Raw genomic sequence first — 19,924 nt, forward strand, 5'->3', positions numbered from 1 at the left:
CAGTCCCCTAAATATTCTCATTTTCCCAAAAGAAAAAAAAAATAGTCTTTAATGAAATATACTTCTTAGAAAGGGACAAATAGTAAATATACAAAATGCTGGTTGTTATATAACATGAAGAAAAACAAAGCAAGAAAAGGGCTTAGGAAATAGGTGGCAGTGATAATTAGTAATATTCAAAAAATTAATAATTTGTTACCAAGAAGATTCTTCATTATAAACATAGCAAAATGATTTCAAGATATGCATGACTAGCAGGCAAACAGTATAATTTTTTTATTAAGTGACAGCTTTCCTAATCAAAAGACCATAATCACTTCTAGCCATTCCAGGGGAGTATTATGATGCCATTCCTTTCAACAGTTACCTGGGAAGGGAGCTTGGAGTTCATAATTAGTTTGCGATGACTGTTCCTAAAGAGGTCTTAAAAAAACTTCAAATTCTTCACTCAAAAGGATCAGTGTTTGAATTCCTAGGTTAAGAAATCAGTATCTTGGATGTGGCTCAAGCGGTAGTGCGCTCGCCTGGGATGCGTGCGGCCTGGGTTTGATCCTCCGCACCACATACAAACAAAGATGTTGTGTCCACCGAAAAACTAAAAAAAAAAAAAAAAAAAAAAGAAAGAAATAAAGAAATCAGTATCTTGCCAGGTGTGGTGGTGTACACCTATAATCCCAGTGATTTGGGAGTCTGAATCAGGAGGATCTTGAGTTCAAAGCCAGCCTCAGTAAAAGCGAGACACTAAGCAACTCAATAAGCCTCTGTCTCTAAATAAAATACCAAAAGAAAAAAAGGGGCTGGGGATATGATTCAGTGGTTGGATGCCTCTGAGATCAATCCCTTGTACCCCCCACTCCCAAAACACTTAAAATCCCAAAGAACTAACTAGCTGGAAGCCACAAATCCTATAAGATATTCAGGCATATATGAATTAATGAGCTCTGCCACTAGGATAGCATTACAGAAGATGAAGAAATTATTCAAAAGTAACTGTTGAACATTAACTTCATAATAAACATAGCTCATATGGCTAAATACTAGATTGTTTTCCCCAAAAGATAACATTTATTTATAACTCTAATTCTGACAGAGTAGCTTTTTGATGTAAAAATGATTTAGGTTTGTAAGTCATAGATTTTGCTTCCTATGAAAATAATATTAAACAAAATATAAACTAAATATCATCCAAGAAGCAATGAAATCTCACTTTGCTAAAGCCTGTACAAATTAAGGCTTTGCCTTGGTATGTAATGACTTTGAAATTATATGGGAATATTCCCAGTGAATCATTTGCATACAATAATTCAGGGAGTTAAAGAATCAGTATTAGGACCCAGTTCACATATGTAAATATTATTATCCTAACATTCAACTTAATACACTTTGTTGCTATAAGAAGGGTATTAAGTACCGCTGTTGAGTCTAAATCAGTAAGGGGCAGAGTAGTATTGCATTTGGCTGTCTAATGAAGAAGCTCAATAATTTCAGTTTGGCCTTTCTAACCAGAAGATGCAAACAGAAAGTTTTACTACTTTTCTTTGCTTTTGTGTCTTTATACTCTGGTTTTTTGAATAAGCTGGATATACTTTCTGATAAATACTATCACTGAATAAATGATTCAAACATTGAGATTTTTACAGAATTGGCACAGTGTTCCTATTAGTTCATGTATCAATTAGTACGTCTTTACAACCTTAGGGAAAATACGAAAGACAAGGACTAATTTTGGCCTGTCATGAAAAGCACAATATTCATAAAACAGTATATTCGGTTTTTTTTTGAGGCAGCGGTGGTACTGGGGATCTAACTCAGGGGCACTCCACCACTGATCCACATCCCCAGCCCTATGTTTTGTATTTTATTTAGAGACAGGGTCTTACTGAGTTGCTTATTAGCACCTCGCTTTTGCTGAGGCTAGCTCTGAACTCATGATCTTCCTGTTTCAGCCTCCCGAGCTGCTAGGATTATGGCCATGCACCACCACGCCTGGCCCAGTACAATTCATTTTTGAAGATGTTTTTATGTTTTAACCTGAGAGAACAGTATTAGCTTTTACATTATTCCATCTTTGAGTCCTTTGCCCTTTTTGTGAAGTTTTTGCATTGTGGATTGGGTCTCTGAGCGGTTAACCACTGAGCCACATCCCTAGCCTTTTTTTTTTTTTTTTTTTGTATCTTATTTAGAGACAGGGTCTCCCTAAGTTGCTTAGGGCCTCGCTAAATTACTGAGTCTGGCTTTGAAATTGTGATCCTCCTTCACCACACCCAGTGTATTCTCATTTAAGCTTGATAATAGCCCTCAGAAGTGGAAATTATTATATCATTTTATGGATTTAGAAGTCAGGTTTGCTGACTTAAACATTTTTATTAAACTTGGATTGTTTTCTAACAGAAAATTTCCCGGGCTAGGATTGTGGCTCTGTGGCAGAGCCCTTGCCTTGCAAGTATGAGGCACTGGGTTTGATCCTCAGCACCACACTCAAAATAAATAAATTGTATAAAAGTATTGTGTCCATCTGTAACTTAAAAAGAAATTAAAAAAAAAAAAAGAAGAAAAAAGAAAATTTCCCAACAGGTCCAGTATGTGCAGAGCAGAGCTGCTTGCTATTCCTACAGTGGAACTGGGAAACTTTCTGCCTCTACCTGCGTAATATCTTTCTTTCTCTCTACCTCTTTTTTTTTTTTTTTTGGTTCCTGAGGCATCTTTGAGAAGCAAGGTTTGAAAGCCATTATTAGTATATTTTGTGAGAAAATTGAAAAAAAACATTAAGTGACTTTGCAGAAAGTTAGATTAAAAACTGTCACCGTCTCAAACTAGGCACAGTGGTAAATACCTGTAATCCCAGTGACTCAGAAGGCTGAGGCAGGAGGATTATAAGTTTGAGGCCAACATCAGCAACTTTTCAAGGCCTTAATCATCTTAATGAGACCTTGCTTCAAAACACAAAATAAAAAGGGTTGGCATGTAGCTCAACTGGTAAAGCACCCCTGTATTCAATCCCAGTACCAAAACAAGAACAAGATATCACTGTCTCCAGACTCTCAACCTCAGTTTCTTTCATCAGCTTAGTCCCAACCAAGTCTAGTAATCCTCATTCCATGTAAATGTTGAGGAGGCTTCTTCAGTTTTGATTTTGAGTTTTTTTTTTTTTTAAGTGAAACGCTTTTTTAAATTTATTTTTTAAATATACGACAACAGTGAAATGCATTACCATCCTTATTACACATACAGCACAATTTTTCGTGTCTCTGTATAAAGTATGTTCACGCCAAATTATGCCGTTATACATGTACTCTTTTTTTTTGCATTACAACTCTTTTTTTTTTTTATTGGTTGTTCACAACATTACAAAGCTCTTGACATATCATATTTCATACATTAGATTGAAGTGGGTTATGAACCCCCAATTTTACTTCAAATGCAGATTGCAGAATCACGTCGGTTACACATCCACAATTTTACATAATGCCCTATTGAGTTTTGTTTTTTAGGGGTAGAATACAGTAATCTGAATTAGTTTTTCCTTAAATTAACATGTGCTCATAATGTGGTTAATGGAACACAGAATTATACTGGTCTTAATAATCAATAGTCTAGTCTGAGAAAGATGATTTTTTTTTTAATGGTGCTGGGGAACGAACCCCAGGGCCTTGTGCATGCAAGGCAAGCACTCTACCAACTGAGCTATATCCCCAGCTTGAAAGATGATTTTTGAAGGTTTTTTTTGTTTCTTCTCTTCCTTTCCCCTTCTTTCCTTTCTTTCTTCTTTCTCTGGGGATTGAACCCTGGTATACTCTGCCACCAAGCTACATCCCTAGCCCCTTTTGAAATTTTTTGAGACAAAAATCTCACTAAGTTACCAGTGCTGTCCTCAGTCTTGTCATCTTCTTGCCGCAGCCTCCTGAGTCACTGGGATTATACCATGCATGACTGCATCTGGTTTTATTTTTCTTTTAATTAATTAATTTAAAAATTTTGTCCTTTTGAGACAGAATCTATGTTGCCCAGGCTGATCTTGAACTTCTGGGTTTAAGTGATCCTTCTGCCTCAGCCTTCTGAGTAGTTGGGACTATAGGTCCATGCCACTGTACTGAACTTTGTAGACCTGTAGACATGAAGTCTTGGGCCAGTTGCACAGTTTTACTTTTCCATAAAGAATTTTGTAGTTAGGGGGATTGCTTATTTCTTACCACATGCTGTCACCCAAGATTGAGCAGTTGTTAAAATAATGCCTTATCTACTGATATGTTTTAATTATTCCTTAGAACCACAGCTTTATCTTCATGGAAGTCACCATTGTCTTATTCTTTGCTTTGTGCTTGCATTTGAATTATTCTGAAAACATGCATTTTTTATATTTCTGTTTTAATCTTAGATTACTCCTGAGTCTAAGATAAGTGTGCCAGACTTACCAAGTCCTGATGAGGATAACAAGCTTTTAGTACAAAAAGTATCCAAAACTGAGTACAATGAAGCAGTGAATTTAGAACCTGAAAATACATTGGATCAACATTCCTTTTCTTTGCCTACATGTCGCATCAGTGAATCTGTGAAGAAGTTAATGGAACTTGCTTATCAGACTTTATTAGAGGCAACAACCAGTAGTGACCAATGGTATGAATTCCAAGTTGTCTGAAAATAGCATTGCTTTGGTTAATGCTTATCTGAATAGACATTTATTAAGAATATTAGCTGAAATTCTTTGGGGTTTTTAAATTATTTATTTATTTTTTTCTAAAAAGACGCAGTGTAGCACATAGATATATATTAGCCTCTAACTTTTATTTATAGTAATATAGATGTTAGAACAAGGTATAAAAATAGTTGTGCGTATGTAGATGGACATGTAAGTTTATCTCACACTGAAAATTGTTAATCACTTAATAAAACACTATAATATTTAATTTTTACTTTTTATGGTGAAAATGAAATAATTTTACATGAGAAAGTACATGTGAAGAACCTAGAATATTACCTAGAAATGATTAGTACTCAAATGTTGAATATTACAGGTGGTGGAGGTAATAGTAATAGTTGTACCATATGTTCCATCTTTCTTTCTTTAGTTTTTTACCTTTTGAAATTTAGGTCCTAATCAAATTTACATTTAAAATGTTTATTTTTAAAGCACTAATAATTCGTTAGTTGGTCACAGTAAAAGAAAAAGAATGTACACACCTCAAATCTGGCTTCACCTTCCAAGGTAACCTCTAATGTACATTGTATTGAAGGTACCTTAGACGCGACTCTACACTTCGTACTGAATCTTTTTATTTAATAAGATCTTTCTTCTAGAATCCACTGAGACAAAAATAGGGAATAGGCAAAGTGGATTGTAGAGCAGGTTTACAAAAGGCTAAAGCCTGTTTAGTTTGAATCTGTACTTAGCATTTTTTTTTTTTGAATTTTTGTCCTCATAGTAAAAAAACAGTAATATAATCCTATCATATTTTCTGATCTGTAGTTTATAATCCCTGTATGAAAACATACCCCTTTATTTTATTTTGCTCTAGAAAAAACATACTTACCAAGGTACTTCCATGGCTTTAATGAATCCTACTCATGAGTCCTTTTAGTTTTAATTACATGTAGGAAGTAAAAATGCATGCTTGCTTGTAAAGGAAGTATATACTCTTTTCGCAAAATAAACACAGGAGAGGGCTGGGGTTGTGGCTTAGTGGTAGAGTGCTTGTCTAATATGTGTGAGGCCCTGGGTTCTATCCTCAGCACCACATAGAAAGAAAATAAAGGTATTGTGTCCAACTACAACTAAAAATAAAATATTTAAAAAATAAATAAATAAGTTCAGGAGTAACTATTTCTTCATGACTTTCTCCTGAAATATATCAGGCCAGAAAGTAGAGATACAGGGCAATATTTTTAAAAATTTTTGAGAAAGCAGATAGAAAACACTATTTTTTGTATTCTGAATGTTTATAGACATTCATTTCACTAAAAGAAATGGTTTTTAATAGGACAAACAAAAAAACACAGGGACTGCAAATTAGTCTGACTATTTTGGAAATCAGTATGGAGATTCCTTTAAAAACTAGGAATGAGGGCTGGGGATGTGGCTCAAGCGGTAGTGCGCTTGCCTGGCACGCGCGGGGCGCCCCGCTGGGTTCGATCCTCAGCACCACATAAAAATAAAAATGTTGTGTCCAGCGAAAACTAAAAAATAAATATTAAAAAATTAAAAAAAAAACTAGGAATGAAACTACCATATGATCCAGCTATCCCACGCCTTCCTTAGTATTTATCCAAAACAATGATACATTCATACCAGTGTTTATAATACTTGAGTTATGGAACCAGCCTATGTGTCCATCAGTAGATGAATGGATAAGGATGTATATATTCTTATATATATGGTTTATATACACAGTGGAATTGTATCCAGCCATAAAGAAGAGTGAAATTGTGTCATTTGCTGATAAACGGATGGAAGTGGAAAATATCATGCTAAGTGAAATAAGCCAGACTTGGAAAGTCAAGGGTCAATATTTTTTCTCAAAAGTGGAAGCTAGAGAAAAGGAATAAAAAAGAGGTCTTATGAAAATAAAGGGAAACCACTGAACAGAGTAGTACAAGGGGGTGGAGAGGGAGTAAGAAAGGGAGGACACGGGGAAGTAACTGGGAAAGGAAATTTATCATATTATGCTATGTTCATGTACGAATATACCACAGTGAATCCCATTTATATTTATATATATAATTATTATGCACTAATTAAAATAACAGTAATAGAAGGGACATCAGTAGAGTAGAGCAAGCAGATGGGGAGGAAAGAATGGAGAGAAAGAGAAGGTACTGCGGAATGAGATTGATTAAATTATCTCTTATTTATTGATTGAATTATCTATTATTGATTTAAATTATGCATATAGGAATGTGGTATAATGAATTTCACTACTATGTATAATTGTGCCAATAAAACAAAAATCACCTACAGTACAATACCTTTCTTTCTACATTGTCAAACCTCAGATGATATATATAGCAAAAATGAATGAATTTAGTCAGTTATCATGATAATTGGTAGTGAAGGTGTTTTGGAGTATAGCAACCACGACTTGTTTTCCTAAATATTTGTGGAATTCCTTTGTGTTATTCAAGGTATATAGGTTAAAACACTGTTGTGTAGAGAGAAGTGTTACAAGTTTTATATTTGCTCTTTTAAAATGCATTTTAATATTTTGAGGTGTTTTAAAGACCAAATTTAAAGGGCAAAAAGTCTTGAGGGCTAGATTCTATCCCTAGAAAATGTTGATTTATCTCTCTGCATTGGGAAAGAAAGAGAAAAAAGTGAAAGCTGAAAGTCAGGCTGATTCTAAAAGAACCAAGTGAGTGCCTTTATTGATACCTTGCCCTTTGCAGTGTGTATCAGTGAGTAGGTGACATTTGCCTGAGGCTTAGCTCCATTTGTAACTAAAAGGATACTGAGGGTACTTGCAGAACACAAAATGATAAATGGAAAAAAGGCTTTGGGTTGAATGCTACTGTTCTAAAGACTATTAATATATCCAAATTTTTAGAATTCCAATTTAGTTAGTAAATACTGGTTGAGAATATATTTCCATCTAGATGAGTAGTGTTTTCCAGCAATGATCAAGGTGGATTTTCCCTGCAACTGTACTTTTAATTGATGACCTTCACTAGAAGTGTACTTAGTTTGAAATTTCTTTCTCATTTATAGTATATCCTTATGTATATCTCTTAAATTTTAATTTTCCTTTTAGTGCTGTCCAACTTTTCTACTCAGTGAGGAATATCTTTCATTTGTTCCATGATGTTGTACCAACATATCATAAGTAAGTACTACTTTATCTCAGTTCTGTATAATAGTTGTATGTCTAAAATATTTATTTATTTAAAACTACTATTTTAATATTTTCACCAAAATATTTTGGTTACTGAAATTCACAATAAAATGCAGTGAACCATTTTAAAGGACTTAGATATTTACTATTAATAAGGGTACAGAATCTTACAGTAAATAATGCAAATTTAAAAACTCAAAATTGCCTTGCCTGTTTTAATGCCTATACATTTTAAGAATTGCCTTACTTATCTTGGTTGAAAAACAGAAAGATGCTGGATGTGGTAGCACATGCCTGTACTCTCACTTGGGAGGAGGAGGCAAGAGGATTACAAATTTGAGGCCAACCTCAGCAGCTTAGTAAGACCCTAAGCAACTTAGTGAGATCTTGTCTCAGAATAAAAAATAGAAAGGGCTGGGGATGTGGCTCAGGATGGGTTCAATTCTCAGTGCCAGAAAAACCCAGAAAGGTCAATATTTCACAGTGCTATCCAGTAAACATACTACATTTTCCCTTGGCATTCATAGTTTTTCGGACATAAGAAATAAGAGAATTTTGTTTTCAATATTTATTTTTTAGGTGTAGTTGGATACAATACCTTTATTTAATTTACTTATTTTTATATGGTTCTGAGGATCAAACCCAAGGCCTCGTCATGCTAGGTGAACGCTCTACCATTGAGCCACAACCCCAGCCCCAAGGGAATGCTTTTTAATTGTGAAGTATGATTAGCCACTCTCTGTAGCATCTTAGGCTGTATTTATTCACTTAATGTCTTGGGCTTTAAAGGTTTCTTTTATGTTCTGAAAGGTTACTCAACTGTAAGCCTTCAGAAGTTCTGTTATTTAAATGAAATAATTTGAATGTTTTTTATAAATGTTTTTAATAATGTCAAGAAAGCTATTTCATAGCCAAGGACTCTGCTTTCGCCTCCCTCCCCTTATTATTTGAAAAAAATTTTTAAAGCATTCTTTTTTTTAAAGAATGAACTCTGGGTCACTCCACCACTGAGCTTTTTAAATATACCCAGCCCTATTTTGTATTTTATTTAGAGACAGGGTCTCACTGAGTTGCTTAGCACTTCACCGCTGCTCAGGTTGGCTGTGAACTCATGATCTTCCTGCCTCAGCCTCCCAAGCTCTGGGATTGTAGGTCTGTGCTACAGCGCCTGGCTTAACTTTATTTCCCATGTGACCCTAATCTCTAGGTGGCTTTAAAAAGTTGTGAATTAGAAAATATTAAATGCTTCATTACATGAATGAAATAGGAATTTGGAGAAAGGAGAAGTAAACCTGTAGTTACAGACATTTACCAGAATTAAATTTTAAGAGCAGTATGCATATCTTTGCTAGGTTTCCAGTACAAAGAGTTGACTCAGGTAAACTTTTGATCCCCTTGATTTTTCTTGTTTGTTAATCACTGGGATAGTTTTGTAGGATAAGGTCACACAGGCAGAACAACCTAACTCTGAATGTGAGTGGGAATGATGAGATTGTATCTTATTATGTTCAGCATCTACAAAATAGACAATTATTAAAGCATAGAGACATGACAGCTTTAGAGTAGTAGTGACTTGTCATCAACCTTGACTTTAATAATAGATGGTTTGTTTTCTACCCTTCCTCATTGCCTAGGGAGAACCTTCAAAAACTTCCCCAGTTGGCTGCTATTCACCATAATAACTGTATGTATATTGCTCACCACTTGCTGACCCTGGGGCATCAGTTCAGATTACGCCTTGCCTCCATTCTTTGTGATGGTACTACTACTTTTGTGGATCTTGTACCTGGCTTCAGAAGACTTGGTAATTGATACCTTAAATTTGGATTATGCAGCTTCTCAGCCTAGTACCTTTGTAATTTATAAATGAGGGAGTTAGAAATTAGGTGGTGTTCCTGCACTGTTTTTGAAAGCGGAAGGGCATTTAATTTGTATATGTTTCTGGTTATTTAATTTTATAAATGAATGCAGTCTTTATGGAAGCATTACTTTTTTAAAAATTTGGGTATCATAGTTGTACATATGGATGAGATTTGTTGTTACTTATTCGTACATGCACACAATACACAATGTAATTTGGCCAATACTCCTCAGGACTTCCTCCCTCCTCTCCTCCCTCCCTTCCTCTCTTCCCTCTTCTCCTGTCTTCCCTCTTCTCCTCTCTTCCCTCCTCTCTCCCCTCCTTCCTCCCCTTAGGCCCTTTCCTCTACTGATTTCCTTTTGATTTTCTAGAAGCGTTATTTTTTTAAGACATTATTTATGATTTCCTGGTACATTAGAGTTCCAGACTTCATTGCTGATATGCATTGAATTCACCAAATCATTTATGTTGAAATGACACAATAAGATTTATACTATGATAGTTGTTGGTAATAGCTCACTAATGCCAGTGCTTATTTTTTTGCAAAACCAAAGACAGCTCTCCCTTGCCTCCCTCCCCTTACATCTTCCTTAGTTTTACTTGCGATTGTCAAAAGAAATGAAATGTGGGTTAAATTGATATGTTTTCTATAATGATAGGCCAAGAAAAGCAGAGAATCTATATGATTCACTTAGCTTTTCACTTCTTGACTTTTTCCTTCTCTGGTATAGATATATCACAATAATAAGTAGCTTTTTCTATGTAAGTAATATTTTTTAGCTGACTCAGACTCTAGGCAAACTATTGAGAAGGATTTATCTATTTTCCTAAGAGTGGGTTTGGCTAACTGTGTTAGTGATTTTTTTTTCTATATTATTAGGACAGTTTTGTGATGTTACCTAGCAATTGTTTTCATGTGGATAGAACAGATATATGGTTTATGCTTGTCTCTCCTTTTCTACTGGTTTTCTGCAGTGTGTAAAAATATATCTTTTAGAATTTTGTGTTTTGGTTTCCTATCATAGGGACAGAGTGCTTTTTGGCCCAAATGCGGGCACAGAAAGGTGAACTTCTGGAAAGATTGTCAAGTGCTAGGAACTTTTCAAACATGGACGATGAAGAGAATTATTCTGCAGCAAGTAAAGCAATCCGGCAGGTGGGAGGCTCTTGCTAGCGCTGAAATTTGTACTCTACCCTTAGATACCTTTTTAAGCATAAGAGTACCTAACAAGTAGCTTTCTTGATTTCCTATAACCGCCACTGGATAATCTAGATACCTTTCACAGTTATGTTTAAAAATATTCTTTTGCCCTACCGAGACAACAGGAAGCTAATCTCTCCATTGACACACTAAGTTGACAATTAAGTAAGTCTGTAGTTGACTCATGAACTTGTATTGGAGAAGTTTGAAATATAGGCTTTTATCCATGCTCATCTCTTAAGTGCTTTATCTTTTTACTGCAGTTTTCCCATCCTGGTACGTTTTAGCTACCAGGGATATTATTAAGGTTAAATATTCAAGAAGCAGATATTATTACCTCACCTTTGCATATACCTCTTTCCCCAGAAACACATTAATTATAAATGTAAATCTGGAAAATGTGAGTTGCAACTATCTCTCTCCTATGTAAATAGCTCTGTTCTTCTGACAGGTACTGCACCAACTAAAGAGACTTGGAACTGTGTGGCAAGATATCCTGCCAGTGAATATATATTGCAAGGCTATGGGGACTTTACTAAATACAGCAATTTCTGAGATCATTAGCAGAATCACTGCCCTTGAGGTAAGGGCCATTATATGCCTCCCCAGATATAAATTGAGATGCAATGCTATTGTGACTGTTAAATTGTGACTATTAAAAAAGTGATGTTGAAATCTCATTTTTAATCAACACTTATGGTGGAAAAAAATTGTTCATGTTTCATATGTGACTCATGCTGTATTTTTTTTTCAGTTTTGTCTTAATTATGTTTTGCTGGAGACTTGGTAATCTCTTTTATACGTAGACAAGAAACTAAGATTGTACTGCTTCTCAAGTCTAGCATCTGCAAATTATGAGTGAGGAAATAAGAAACTGGGCAGTAGTCCCAAGATGTATTGTATGGCATTTGCAAGTTAATACCTTCATTTAGTAAAGTGAATAAAGTCTTATACAGATAGCACTTTTTTTGGAAAATGTTGCAGTTGGGATTTTATGTATGATCCTACAAGGAAAATTGCCTGGTCTTGGCCAGCTGAAGCCTCTAAAGCATAGACTCACAAAATCCTCATTTGTAATAAATGCCCTGCTTTGCAAGATGCTATACCACTTTTTCCTACAGAAATGAACTCTTTCATGTAGGCAAACTAAATTACTGACAGTCTGTTGAAACGTGTTTTGTGTCATTCTAGTTACATGAATATTTTCAGAGAGTTGAAGGAATCTAGTATCTAATAAGGTGTATTAAATGGGGTAGAAAGCACATTGCTATAGGTGACCCACCTGAACAGCCTGTAATGAAGATGGCTCTGCCCTTTCCCTACTACTGAATTGTTCAAATTCTGTTATGTTCCCTTTGTGCAAAACTAGGACATCTCTACTGAAGATGGTGATAGATTGTATTCCTTATGCAAAACAGTGATAGATGAAGGACCCCAAGTATTTGCACCTCTGTCTGAAGAAAGCAAGAACAAGAAATATCAAGAAGAGGTTCCCATCTATGTGTCAAAATGGATGCCTTTCAAAGAACTGATGATGATGCTACAAGCTAGCTTGCAAGAAATTGGAGATCGGTGCGTGTAACCCTTCTATAGAGGCGTGTATATCTTCACAGCCATAAAAGAATAATAGTGCCACCAGTGATAGCAGTGCTTTCTTTGTATCTTATTATTATTCAGGAAAAAGTTTCAGTAGTCGAGGCCTTTTTATGGGCTATCATCATGTAGATCTCATTACTACTTTCTCATATTTGATAAAATATAAACACTTCTCATTTATATTATTTGGATCATGAACGTGGTTTTGGCATGCAATACAAATGATCTGGTATTTATAATAAGTACAACTTTTTTATACCTGAATGGAATTTTTTTTTTGGGGGGGGTACTGGGAATTGAACCCAGGGTACTTAACCACTGGGCCACATTCTTAGCTCTTTTTAATATTTTAATTAGAGACAGAGTCTTGCTGAGTTGCTTAAGGCCTCACCAAGTTGCTGAAGCTGGCTTTGAATTTGGGATTCTTCTGCCTCAGCCTCCTGAGCTTCTGGGATTATAGGCATGTGCCACTCCGTTGGGCTCCTGAACGGAAATTTTCATTCACTTTGATCAACAGTGGATATAATGATTTTGGTATATGAATAGAGAAATTACTTTTATGTCTTTAATATTCAGCATCAGGGCTGGGGTTGTGGCTCAGTGGCAGAGCGCTTGCCTCGCCCTTGTGAGGCACTGGGTTTGATCCTCAGCACTACATAAAAATAAACAAAATAAAGAATATTGTGTCCATGTATAACTAAAGAAATATGCAGCATCAAACCACTTTTTGATTCACCAGTTGTTTTTCTGCAGGGGATAAATAGTTTTAGAGGTTAAGTGCTATATGCTGGAATGGATTCTTTTCTTAAATATAGTTAATGATGTTTTTGCCCAACACTATTGATTAATGTGGCTATGCCCCATAAATGTATGTTACATCATATCATAATATACAGAGGGCATGATACTTACAGAATATGTTGTTTTCTTTGTGCAGAACTAGGACATCTCTACTTAAAATGGTGATAAACTGTATTTCTTATGCAAAATAGTGATAGATGAAGGACCCCAAGTATTTGTACTTGGTGACTTAGTTATACATGCATTAATGGTTTTGTGTTGATGGTAGTGATTCATGAATAAGTATACCTTGCATAAAGAATTCCCTTAGAGGACATAAGGTTATCCATCTCCAACTCTGTAGTCACTTGTCTGTCTACTTTAGCTTGATTTACTGCAGATATCCAGATATATTAGACCAGTTATTCCTAGATGAGTCTGAGTAGTTTGCAGCACATATTGTCCATTCTAAAATAATATGAGATTTCTACTAGGAAAAAAAAATCACATCAGGATACTTTTAATTACATTTATTACAAAGTTTTAATTTGTTTATTTATAAACCCTTAATGGGTAAGAAAAATGTCTTTAGGCAATATGCTCCAGAGAGCAGTGGAATTTTTCTTTTTGCTGCTTTTAAATGGTTTTCTTGCAGCCCGAGAATAATTATTAGTTCCTTGTTAATGTGAAAAACTATAGTACTGGTACATCTCAACTTCTTTTTTCTGTTTAGGAAGATTTTTTTTTTTTCCTTCCTAGAGAGTTCAGTAAATGTAAGACTAGTAACTAATTGGAACTTTTTTTACCAACACACACACACACACACACACACACACACACACACACACACAAAACCCACCTTTAGTTCATGTGTAATTTAAACATTTTAATTGTAAAATATACATATGAAGTAATATAGCATGGATAATTATTTTCACAGTTTAAATAAAAAGAATAAATATTAATATGTTTATTACATAACTAAAGAAAAATATAAATGGTATCTTTGAAAACCCCTATATGTCCTTCTCCAAGTGCTTTTCATTAAGAGGTAACTGCTCACTTAAATTTTATATAATTCCCTTGCCTTTCTTTATAGTTTTACATTTACACATAGTCTTAACAATAAAAAAGATTAGACTTGTCAGCTTTTGAACTTTATATAAATGGAATCCTTTTTAACTTACTCCTTTTGTTCAATATCATGTCTTTGAAATATATTCATAATGGCATATATAGCTACACTTTATTTTTATTGCTGCACCATATATCCTGTGGTACACATATTTCATAGTTATATATCCTGTTTCTTCATATTTCCCCAGTGTTTGGAATTAGCAGATTTGATAATCAAGTGTAAAATAATAGCTCATTGTCATTTTAATTCTTCTAAATACCAATGAGATTAAGCATCTTTTTCTTGGTAATTTATATCTCTTGTATTGTAAAATGCCTCTTCATATTTTTTGTCCTTTATTCTATTAAGTTGTTTTTTCATTATTGATTTATGGGAATTCTTTTTATATTTTTAATACCAATATTTTTTTATTTGAAACAGGTTTTCTCTGTTGTTCATTTTAAGTAGTTAGAGTCCAAGGCTTGAGAGAATATGGTTATAATTATCAAGTTCAGAGGAGGCTTAGTGAGTAAAAGAGCTAATAGCCATGTCTTTATCTCTTGGTTTCTTTATCCAGCTGTACTGATAACAGATGTAGCCAATGAGCAGAACATCTAAGGTATTGATGGGTAAATCTGTAAAGAAGAGAAAGGATATCTAGAATTTATTTTATTTCCATGTAAAACAAAACATTTGGATGAAATAAAATTAAAATCATTACACTTCAAAGACAAAATTCTTTCTTTTTTGCAGGTGGGCAGATGGAAAAGGGCCGCTGGCAACTGCATTCTCTTCCAGTGAAGTAAAAGCTTTAATTCGTGCCTTGTTCCAGAACACAGAAAGAAGAGCTGCTGCCCTTGCTAAGATTAAGTAGCTCGATCTTCCTGAGAAAGCCATAACTTGATTATGTGGATTCCTTCTTTGGTGTAGTTACTCCACAAGACTTCTTGGGATCACCCTTGGTTTTGGTGAACCAGAATTTCATGGAAGCTTGACTTTATATAAGGATGTCTTACCTCCTGGCCTGTATGAGACTTTGTTGAAAAACTGGATATTAAGATGTCAAGTGAAGCACCTCAATTCATTGACTTTCTAGGCATTCTCCTTTGATAAATAAGAAACAGTGGGGCAGTATTTATGCTGATTCCAGGACTCTCTGGGAACTGTATACATTGTAATTTTAGGCCCTGATTTTGGAAAAAGGAATCCAAGACGTAGAATGAAGAATTTATGAGAGATTTTTTTTGGGGGGGGTGGATAGGGATACCATATTTGGTTTTGCAGGAATTGGGAGACCTATAATATTTCTTTCTAGTAAATAATATCTTTCAGAGTTAAAGGGTGAGTGTCTTTGATAACAAGGGGGCTTTGACAAAAAAGACAAAGTTTTCTTCTGTACTTCTAAAAAATTGATGTATATGACCCTCACAGATGTACTGACTTGTCATCTCCTTTCTTTGTAATACTATCTGACACTTTTTCAGAATTCCTAAGTCCCTTAGGACTTTAAGTTTTGCTGTTTCAACTGACTTTTATTTTCTTATTAGGTCCTCCATCAGCCTCATTCTGACACTCTGCTATTTCTGTACCTTAGCAAATGTCAAGGGTTTTACATTGCCCATGTTCCTTTGGAATGTACATGCTGTGAGATGCCCATGGCTGGGCTTTATAGCCTAATCCTTTATTTGGTGGACATAGCTGATTCGTCAGCTCAATTTTTGTTTTAAGTCTTTGTTTCCACTGTCAGTATGTATTATGTTTAAGGTGTTATCCTGGATCTCTCTAGGACACTGGATTATATCTCTTGTTACTAAATAATAGTTTCCCCTCCTGAAATAGGGGTGTGATCTTTACATGTTTTTGAGGCAGCTTCTGTCTGAAGGACATTCCCAATATAATTGGCCTGATTTCTTTGTCCTCAGTCTTCTAATCTCCTTGCCCAAAAACATACATTGTTTTTCCTTTTGCCTTTTTCTTGTTGTACTTAGTTCTGATTCAGCCAAGATCTTTAATCAAGTCATTCTGGTTGCTTGGTCTTTCTTTTCCCATTTAAGGATCATAGAAGAACTAAACAAAGAAGTCTAGATTTCTTATGATAGAACTCAGCTGGGTTAACAACAAGCTGTTTGTTTATACTCTGCAGGTCCTACTCTGAGCACTCACAGATAAAAAATGGTCTGAACCAGCTTCAGTTTTTTGAGAACAAAAAAGTGGGCTTTCTTAAGAGAGGAAGAAGGGGCTATTTTAAACGAAAATGTCTGTTTTTGAAAATTCACACAATTTCAGGTAGCATTCTCTTCTCCACATTTTTGGGAGTGGTGAACTAAGGGCAGAACTGAAATAAATGTATCACAAAGATGTTACACAAAACAACAGATTTCTTTTGTTCATAGATGCTATTCCTATTGTTTGACAGGTACAACAATTTGGGGGTGGGATCTCTCATATGCTATTCTCCTTTCCTCCTCCCAGCAACATGGAAAACTGCATTACTAAAGTTCTTGGGCCACGTAGGCTCAATCTTGGAACTGTTTCCTCTGATGAATAGTCTATGAGCATGGTACAGAGCAGGTAGACTTCATCTGTTTTCTGGCTGAGACAGCTAATAGCTGATGATTAAGATGATGTTCATTCTGATTAGGGACAGATTATCTGATTGAACATATGGGAGCTGGGTTTGGCAGCTCTTACAGGGTCCTTGAAGGTACTTGTTCTGATTGGAAACCTGAGTTGGAATGGGAGAGAACCTTTTAGAAAAAGTATGTCGATTATGGGAGTTAGGGAATTGTAAGAGTCTTAATTTACTTAGTGGATCTATGGGGCAAGTAGAAGAAACCTCTTTTTAAGAGCAGTCAGGATTGTACAAGTGACTAAGAAATGAAATTCATAAAAAGGTATCTCAAGATTGCAATAAAAAGAATTGTTGAAAAGGCAAGTCTGCAAACAACCAAATTCATGAGGGGATTTGATAGTGGTTCTTGTTTCTCTGTGAATGCTGAATTGGTCACCTGACCAGTAATTTTTGAAACAGAGATCCTGCAGATGGCACTCTTTCCTCAGGCCTGGAAGTATCACAAGGCATGTAGGCCTGGTCTGTGGAAACAGAAGCTAGAGAACCTGTCCATTTTACCCTCAGTTTTTTATTTTGGTCTTGGTGAGCTCTTGAAAGGTCATTTGAGTCTGAGCAGCATTTATACTGTAAGCTTCAGTATGTTGCTGAACAATCATTTGGGATAGCTCAAACTGTTTTCTTTGATTAACATTTAAGGGGAGGCGATTCTTAGCTTTTTTTGTGGCATTTCATTCTATCATCTGATTTCCCAAGATTTTATCTTCTGAAAGTACTAAGTGGCACACAAATATACAGACACACACCTTAGAGTATTTTTGTGATCATAAAAATCTGGCCCAAAGAAGTATTTTGTCCAAGCTCCATGCTTTTTGTGTGTGTGTGTGTGTGCTAGGGATAAATGATGATGTGTATAGTAGTGACTTCTTAGTGATGGGAGATAGCCAGAAATGCAGGAAGGTAAGCTTGTTGGCCATTACTTCTTGTGCAGAAAGTCTTGATATAAAATGATCTTTCTGAATTGTGTGTTGTTTTGATGCCTATATTCTTCCTAATACTGATTCTGAACCTTTGTTTTGTAATAATTGTCTCCTAAAAGTATGCATTTTGCCAAAGCCTAAAAGTTCCTAAAAATTGCAAAGCCCCAGCTTGAGAATTTCAATTATTATATGATTTAGATAAATCCCTCACTTTGTTGGGAGAAGTTTGGTTAAGAATTTTGTGATATCACAAGCTATGACTAGAAATAGCATTAGATGTCTCCAAATCAAGTTATGAAATCTCTGCCTAGAGGTTGGGGAGGAGGGCAATAATTCTGATGAGCTATGTTTAAGTTCTTCACTCCTCTTCAGAAATCAGGTGTCCTAGTTTTTTTGTTTAGCGCAGAGAGTAGGGAAGGAGTAAATGGGTCTTAGCTATTGAAGAGAGTAGTACCAAGGCCAGAAATACCAATGTCCTCCTGTGCCACAGGCTTAAGACTTTGTATATTCATTTCACTTAATATTTATTGGGTGGCAGGCACTGTTCTAAGAACTGGATGACAATAACAAGCCCAAAACAGAAATTCCCTTCCCCTATTATAGTTTAAATTCTAGTGAAAGACAAATTATAAACACAAAATTTAAATACTATGTTTAAAGGTACTAAGTGCTGGGGGGGGAAAAGCACCTGTAGGGGTGATTGAGGATTAGGAGCTCTGAGAAGGAGCAGGAGCAAGTGGCAATTCTAAATAGTATGATGAGTCAGTGTACCATCTTGAGAAGGTTAGCTAGCCATGTGGATATTGGAGACAATTAAGCCTGCCTTGCAAAGGCTTTAAGTTGGGTGGTATACTTGTGAACTCAGAATAGTGGAGAGTAAGGGAGTGAGTAGGAGGTAAGAGGGGAGAGAAGTAAACACATTAGATCACGGAAGCAAGTGCCATATAGTGTATTTCAGACTTGAGCTCATTCTGTAGTCTGTGAACTTTGTTTATTATTATCTCTGGTGTTTCTCCTCACTTCTGTACCCAGGAGCTTCCTGTATCCCTTTCTTTCCCAGTTCTCCCTTCAGGCTTACCCTATGTCAATTCCATTCCCATTCCCTGAATATTGAGTATATTATATACCTTAAAAACAACTGACCTCTTCCCCAATTATTTGCTTCAGTTAACCCTTTTCTTTTCCCTTTTTTTCCCCTCACTGATCAAATCCCTTCCCCTCATAAAGTTTCTTGAAATAATGTTTTTATAAATATCAGCACATTCTAGGCTTTGACCTTCCTGATATTATTTTTTCCATATTGAAACTATTTTTACAGTTTTGCTTATGAATGGCCTGTTAAGATTTTTTTTTTTTTTTGAGATTGGGGGGTTTGATTTTTGTTATAGAATTTATTGCTGGTTTCCATCTGCAGCTGTACAACTGTACTTTAAAAAAAACTATGTCATCATTTTATTATAAGGTTAAGTTTTTCATCTTGAAAGCCCCTCTCCCCACATTCCTTTTTATCCACAGTAGTATAATGTCTTTATTTTAAAGGGTACAGCTATGAGATAATTTCTGGTATTTTTCTGTGCACTTTGAAATACACTTTTCCTAAAACCAGGGCCTGTGCCTAGACTATACCATTTCTTTTTTATTCTATTGTGCAATTACCAATTGTTCTTTCTAGCTGATGTTTTGGATAAAAAGATCCTTTCTTTTTTTTTAATGTTTATTTTTTTAGTTGTAGGTGGACACAATATCTTTATTTTATTTTTATGTGGTGCTGAGGATTAAACCCAGTGCCTCATGCATGCTAGGTGAGTGCTCTACCTCTGAGCCACAACCCCAGTCCAAAAGTTCTTTTCTTTGAATATTTAACTTTATGAAAATCAGAGGCAACTAGATTTTTAAGTGTAAGGCAATTAGAAAAAATATAGGAAATTCTGATATTCAGCAGACTTATGGAGACCTGATCCCCTACATTCTTGTGTTAACTTATTGTTCATGTTAGAAAA

The 19,924-nt window shown here is 35.3% G+C and overlaps 1 protein-coding gene across 1 annotated transcript in view; it reads left to right on the plus strand.

Moving 5' to 3' along the window:
* LOC308642636 (centromere/kinetochore protein zw10 homolog) overlaps positions 1-15,708 on the plus strand; it is a 33,647-nt gene extending 17,939 nt beyond the window's left edge. The window contains exons 10-16 of the mRNA XM_081281763.1: positions 4,376-4,614; positions 7,740-7,811; positions 9,455-9,624; positions 10,707-10,837; positions 11,334-11,465; positions 12,252-12,454; positions 15,129-15,708. Of these exons, the coding sequence (XP_081137889.1) occupies positions 4,376-4,614; positions 7,740-7,811; positions 9,455-9,624; positions 10,707-10,837; positions 11,334-11,465; positions 12,252-12,454; positions 15,129-15,249 (1,068 nt within the window). The 3' untranslated portion in view covers positions 15,250-15,708. The remainder of the gene's footprint in view (positions 1-4,375; positions 4,615-7,739; positions 7,812-9,454; positions 9,625-10,706; positions 10,838-11,333; positions 11,466-12,251; positions 12,455-15,128) is intronic.
* The last annotated feature ends 4,216 nt before the right edge of the window (positions 15,709-19,924 follow it).

This window comes from Spermophilus citellus (assembly GCF_964194105.1).
Source record: "Spermophilus citellus genome assembly, chromosome: 2".
NCBI lineage: Eukaryota > Metazoa > Chordata > Mammalia > Rodentia > Sciuridae > Spermophilus > Spermophilus citellus.